Source organism: Sinocyclocheilus grahami, unplaced genomic scaffold, assembly GCF_001515645.1.
Source record: "Sinocyclocheilus grahami isolate Dianchi unplaced genomic scaffold, SAMN03320097.WGS_v1.1 scaffold1110.1, whole genome shotgun sequence".
Lineage (NCBI taxonomy): Eukaryota > Metazoa > Chordata > Actinopteri > Cypriniformes > Cyprinidae > Sinocyclocheilus > Sinocyclocheilus grahami.
Genome location: NW_015506289.1, coordinates 82020 through 88380, shown reverse-complemented (window position 1 = coordinate 88380; position 6361 = coordinate 82020). Strand labels below are relative to the sequence as shown.

At 35.4% G+C, this 6361-nt stretch overlaps 1 protein-coding gene across 1 annotated transcript in view; it reads right to left on the bottom strand.

Annotated features, from left to right (window-relative positions):
- The window catches only part of LOC107566890 (guanylate cyclase soluble subunit alpha-2-like), a 34262-nt gene that overhangs the window by 5807 nt on the left and 22094 nt on the right, over positions 1-6361 (bottom strand). The window contains exons 6-7 of the mRNA XM_016252452.1: positions 4782-5197; positions 915-939 (exon numbers count right to left, since the gene is read on the bottom strand). Of these exons, the coding sequence (XP_016107938.1) occupies positions 915-939; positions 4782-5197 (441 nt within the window). The remainder of the gene's footprint in view (positions 1-914; positions 940-4781; positions 5198-6361) is intronic.

The following is a 6361-nucleotide window of genomic DNA, read 5'->3' as shown; positions in this document are numbered from 1 at the left end:
CACACAGCAGTGAACACACACACACACACCGTGAACACACACCAGAGCAGTGGGCAGTGGTTTAATATGTCTATATAGTTTTATTTGTTTATATTATTTAGTTTAGTTATTTTATGTTTAATTGAATTTAGTTTTTATATTTCCTGTTTTCACTTTAATTTGAATGTTTTTTATGTTTAATTTGAATCATTTTTATTAGCTTTAATTTTTATGTCTTTGTAATTTGTATGCATCATTTTTATTACTTAATTTTAATTGATTTAGTTTGAGTTATTTTGAAGTAGATTTTATTTTCATATTTTCATTTTAATTGAAAAAAATGTTAATTGTTATATTTATTAGTTTTCAATTTTTTTTTAAATATGTCTATATCCCTTTTTACTCATTTTTATTAATTCGTTTTTATTTATTTAGTTTTAGTTATGTTAGTATTTAAAGTTAATATAAAAATTAGTTCTATTATTTGTGAAGTTTACTAGCAATGTCTGAGTGGAAATTCTTTAAAAGTAAACCCTACACCTATTTTTTTCAGTGTAACTGAAATAAAACAAGTTTTTATATTTTAATTCAATTAATGTTTATTTTGTTTCAATTAAAAAAAATTTGTGGTTTTAGTTCACACACACACACACACTTTTAATTTACAGATCATTTGCAGAATCATATTCCAAAATCATTCAGTTTAAATAAACAAGCACAATCATTGCTGCATTTGTTACTATATAGACGTGACACAACATGCTTAGAGACGCTTCTAAACACACACACGAGCCTCTCAGACGCAGCGATTGGCTCGTTGACTCCCTCTAAATGGGAGAAAACAGCAACAATCTAACAATCAATTAGCTGCAAGCACTTGGAGTGTTCCGCCGTCTCCATGGCGACCAGATTCCACGCTCTCACTCCGTCGCTACGGTGAGTCCAGTGCTGCCGATGGAGCTGTTAACACAAGATCCTTAACACAACCCCACACACGTGTGTCTCGCTGCGAGAAACATTAAACCGGGCAGAGCACGACGAACAAAAGCTAACAGAAAAACGCGGTTTAAATCCATCTGGCAAAACAGGTTATATTTGTATATACAGTGGGTACGGAAAGTATTCAGACCCCCTTAAATTTTTCACTCTTTGTTATATTGCAGCCATTTGCTAAAATTATTTAAGTTAATTTTTTTTCCTCATTAATGTACACACAGCACCCCATATTGACAGAAAAACACAGAATTGTTGACATTTTTGCAGATTTATTAAAAAAGAAAAACTGAAATATCAGATGGTCCTAAGTATTCAGACCCTTTGCTCAGTATTTAGTAGAAGCACCCTTTTGATCTAATACAGCCATGAGTCTTTTTGGGAAAGATGCAACAAGTTTTTCACACCTGGATTTGGGGATCCTCTGCCATTCCTACTTGCAGATCCTCTCCAGTTCTGTCAGGTTGAATGGTAAACGTTGGTGGACAGCCATTTGTAGGTCTCTCCAGAGATGCTCAGTTGGGTTTAAGTCAGGGCTCTGGCTGGGCCATTCAAGAACAGTCACAGAATTGTTGTGAAGCCACTCCTTCGTTAGTTATGGTTAGTTATTCATATTTCACATGAGCTGATTCGTTACACAGTCGTCCTGTCCCTGCAGCTGAAAAACACCCCAACAGCATAAAGTTGGGACTGTATTGGACAGGTGATGAGCAGTGCCTGGTTTTCTCCACACATACCGCTTAGAATTAAGGCCAAAAAGTTCTATCTTGGCCTCATCCGACCAGAGAATCTTATTTCTCACCATCTTGGAGTCCTTCAGGTGTGTTTTAGCAAACTCCATGCGGGCTTTCACGTGTCTTGCACTGAGGAGAGGCTTCCGTCGGGCCACTCTGCCATAAAGCCCCGACTGGTGGAGGGCTGCAGTGATGGTTGACTTTCTACAACTTTCTCCCATCTCCCGACTGCATCTCTGGAGCTCAGCCACAGTGATCTTTGGGTTCTTCTTTACCTCTCTCACCAAGGCTCTTCTCCCCCGATAGCTCAGTTTGGCCAGACGGCCAGCTCTAGGAAGGGTTCTGGTCATCCCAAACGTCTTCCATTTAAGGAATGGAGGCCACTGTGCTCTTGGGAACCTTAAGTGCAGCAGAAATTTTTTTTGTAACCTTGGCCAGATCTGTGCCTTGCCACAATTCTGTCTCTGAGCTCTTCAGGCAGTTCCTTTGACCTCATGATTCTCATTTGCTCTGACATGCACTGTGAGCAGTAAGGTCTTATATAGACAGGTGTGTGGCTTTCCAAATCAAGTCCAATCAGTATAATCAAACACAGCTAGACTCAAATGAAGGTGTAGAACCATCTCAAGGATGATCAGAAGAAATAGACAGCACCTGAGTTAAATATATGAGCATCACAGCAAAGGGTCTGAATACTTAGGACCATGTGATATTTCAGTTTTTCTTTTTTAATAAATCTGCAAAAATGTCAACAATTCTGTGTTTTTCTGTCAATATGGGGTGCTGTGTGTACATTAATGAGGAAAAAAAATTAACTTAAATGATTTTAGCAAATGGCTACAATATAACAAAGAGTGAAAAATTTAAGGGGGTCTGAATACTTTCCGTACCCACTGTATTAGCAATTTTCATTTTAGAAAATGTCCAACCGTTGATATCATTCATTTCAGTGTCTATCCAAACAAACAAATACATATATATGCTAGAACCTCTTTAAGTATGAATACCTATGAATAATATTAATGAACGGACAAAATATAAAAGTATTAAAAAAGCAGATGTTAATTTTGTTTTAAAAATCATATTTACCCTCAGTCTTTGAGTTATACATTTATTGTTCGTTTGTCGGTTTGAGGCTCGTGCGACTGGCTGAATTGTCGTCGAGATGTTTTTGTTCCTGATTGGTCTATTCTTCATCATGTGACTGCATGAAACCACTCTGTTCAATCAGCTGCACTGCTCACACTGGCAGAATATGAAGTCTGAGTCCATGGGCGTGCCGCCTGATTTGGTTTCTGTGGTAACTAGTGGCGGTCATAGGCAGTGGCGGAGCCTCGGGATGCACTATAATAATAGGGGGAACCTGAAAGTTAATAAGAAAGGAATGTACCATTTCAATACACCACGACAATGACTGCATATTAATATATTAAATGCATATTTGTTTTAAGCATCATATAGTATTGATTTCATGTATGGCCAGGATTTTGCTATCAAAATAATTAATGCAAATTCCATCAACTTCAGCCAAGATCCAGGAATTACAAACCAATAAAATTGAAATAATTATGTAAACGACTGGAAAAAATATTTTTAACACATATAATCGCTCTATGAACACACAATGCTATTTTTATTTAATTTACCATGTTGTTTACAGAATACCCAAATATATATATATTTCATGTCATTTCAGCTAATATTCAGATGCTTACGGCATATTTAGCTTGTGCACTAAAACATTCACAGCTAATTGTTATTGCATAATGATTATTGGTAAAGATTCACCACATAATACTACAAAAAGTCATAAATGCAAAAACTGTTGCAGAGACATGAATATGAATCTGTCTCTCTCTGGAGACGCATTGATGCCAGCACAGGAATCAGCAAACCCCATTTACATACAGGCTACAGAAAACACAAACCTTGAGAATGTCTGTATGTGTGTATAAGAGCTGCCATCAGCAGATCGCACACACACACACACACACACACACACACACAGACACACAACACACACTTGTATTTGCTGTAATGGAGGGCCGCCATTTATAATGACAATTTATTGACATACACTCACTAAGTGCCTTTTCATTGAACACAAAACGGTCCACACTGTGTGTGTGTGTGTGTTTAAAGATCAGCTTGTAAAGTTAAAAGCTTTTAAATGCTGATGGCCTCTCAGATCTGTACTTTAATATAGTGTTGTAAATTGAAACAAGTCAAGAACATGTCACGGTCATATTTCACCAAAGCAAAAATACTAATACCTAAAATAGACTTAATCTAAAATATGGTGTTGTTATGCGGTTGCTACGGTGTTACTGGGTGGGTTCTATGCAGCTGCTAAGGTGCTTTCAGTGTTTCAGTTGCTAAAGTGTTGCTAGGTGGTTTCTATGTAGTTGCTAAGGTGTTTGGAGTGGTTTTTGGGAAGTTGGTTTATTAAGTTGGGTTATAGGGTTGTTTCTAGGAGGTTGCTATGCAGTTGCTAAGGTATTACTAGGTGGTTTCTATGTGTTTGCGTGGGTGTTCAGGGTGTTTTCTAGGAGGTTACTATTCAGTTGCTAAGGTGTTGCTATGTAGTTGCTAAGGTGTTACTAGGTGGTTTCTATTTGTTTGCTAGGGTGTTTTCTAGGAGGTTACTATTTAGTTTTTAGGATGTTGCTATGCAGTTGCTAAGGTGTTACTAGGTGGTTTCTATGATAGGGTGTTCTAGGAGATTTCTAGGTGGTTTCTGTGCAGTTGCTAAGGTGTTACTAGGTGGTTTATATGCTGTGGTGTTCTAGGAGGTTGCTATGTGGTTTCTGTGTAGTTGCTAAGGTGCTGCTATGCAGTTGCTAAGGTGTTACACTATGTGGTTTCTAAAGCGTTCAGGGGGGTTTCTAGAAAGTTGGGTTCTATGTGATTGCTAGCATGTTCAGGGTGGCTATGCAGTTGATAGAGTGTTACTAGGTGGTTTCTATGCAGTTGGTAAGTGGCTACTAGGTGATTTATATGTTATGGCTTAGATGTTCAAGGTGGTTTCTAGGAAGTTGGCTGCTATGTGGTTGCTAGGGTGTCCTGGGTGGTTGCTAGGAGGTTACTAGTGCTTCAGGGTGGTTGCTAAGATGGTCTTGATTAAAGTTATGGATGGAGTGTGATAAAAGAGACAGACGTACCTTATAGACGTCCAGTATTCCGCACTGGTAGTCAAAGCGCGTGTAGAGCTCGTTCAGCATGCTGATGACCTGCATTGGTGTGCACTGCGCGCACACGGCCGTGAAGCCCACGATGTCAGAGAACAGCATGGTGACGTCATCAAACTTCTTGGCTTGAACGGGAAGGCCCTGCCACAGTCTCTGAGCCACATCGCCGGGAAAAATGGAGTAGAGCAGGTCGACTGTTCTGCGCTTCTCCTCCTCTAAAGCCTGATGGGTTTTCTCCAGGGTGGCTTTGAGTTTATCCATGCGCTTCTTCAGTCCGTCCTGAGCTTTGGCCTGTTCTCCAACCTACAGAAATGTTTGGATAAGAATTATGGCAGGTAACGTCCAGTAGTGTTATTTTAGTATTATTTATATACTATTAGAGTACTTATTAATATTTTAATTAGCATTTATTTTCATATTTTCAGTTTGCATTTAAATTTTAGCTTAGGTTTTAGTGATTTTGTTATGCTCTTTTTATGATTTTTTAAAAACATTTCTATTTAGCTTTAATTTATTTTTATTTCACTTTTCGTAATTCTGTTAAGTAAATAAAACCATTTTAAAGCTAGATAAAAATATTTTAAAAATTAACTAATTAAATGACAAAACATTAGGCTTTTTATATTTCTATTTAGCTTTACTTTTTAATTTATTTTATATAATTTCAGTTTAAGTTCTAGTAATTTTGTTATATAAATAAAAATGTATAATACGAAAAAAAACATTAGTAAATTAATAAAATTAAAGCTGAAATATAAAATACATGAAAGCTAAATAGAAATATAGGTTTAATTCATTTTATATTTCAGTTTTAATTTTAGTAATTTTGTTATGCAAATAAAAATATATTAAAGTTAAATACAAATGTAAAAACAAAAACTAAACATTAAAACATTATTTTTTTATATTTATACTAAGCTTTAATTTATTTTTATGTAGTTTTATTTTTAGTCATTTTAGTACTTCAACTTATTTTACTTTATTTCTTTGACAAAACCATTTTTAAGTTAAAGATTTTTATCTAATAATTTTTTTCTAATTTTATTTCAGCTTTATTACAATTATCAAATACAATTTTAATGATAGTTTTACACTTTAAAAAAATATTTTTCAAAGTTGTAAATAAAATATACTGGAGAATGTTTTGGAAGAAAATATGTTTTACAAGAAAATACTATTTCAGCCTTTCTACTTCAAAATTTCGCATTTAATTTAGTGTGTTGCTTACTGTTTCTTTGAAATGAATTGTAAAATTTCTACGTAAAAGTTGTTTCACCGATTTTTTTTCAGTGTAGTTTACAACAACAACACTGACATCCAGAACCAGAAATATCCTTCTCATAATAAAGAAATAAGTGACGAGATGTGGCTTTTGATATAAAGTATGATATAAAGCCAAAACAACAACAATAGCAATATCTATTAAATACACCAATGTTCAATAAGTAATTACATTTATTAAAGGGG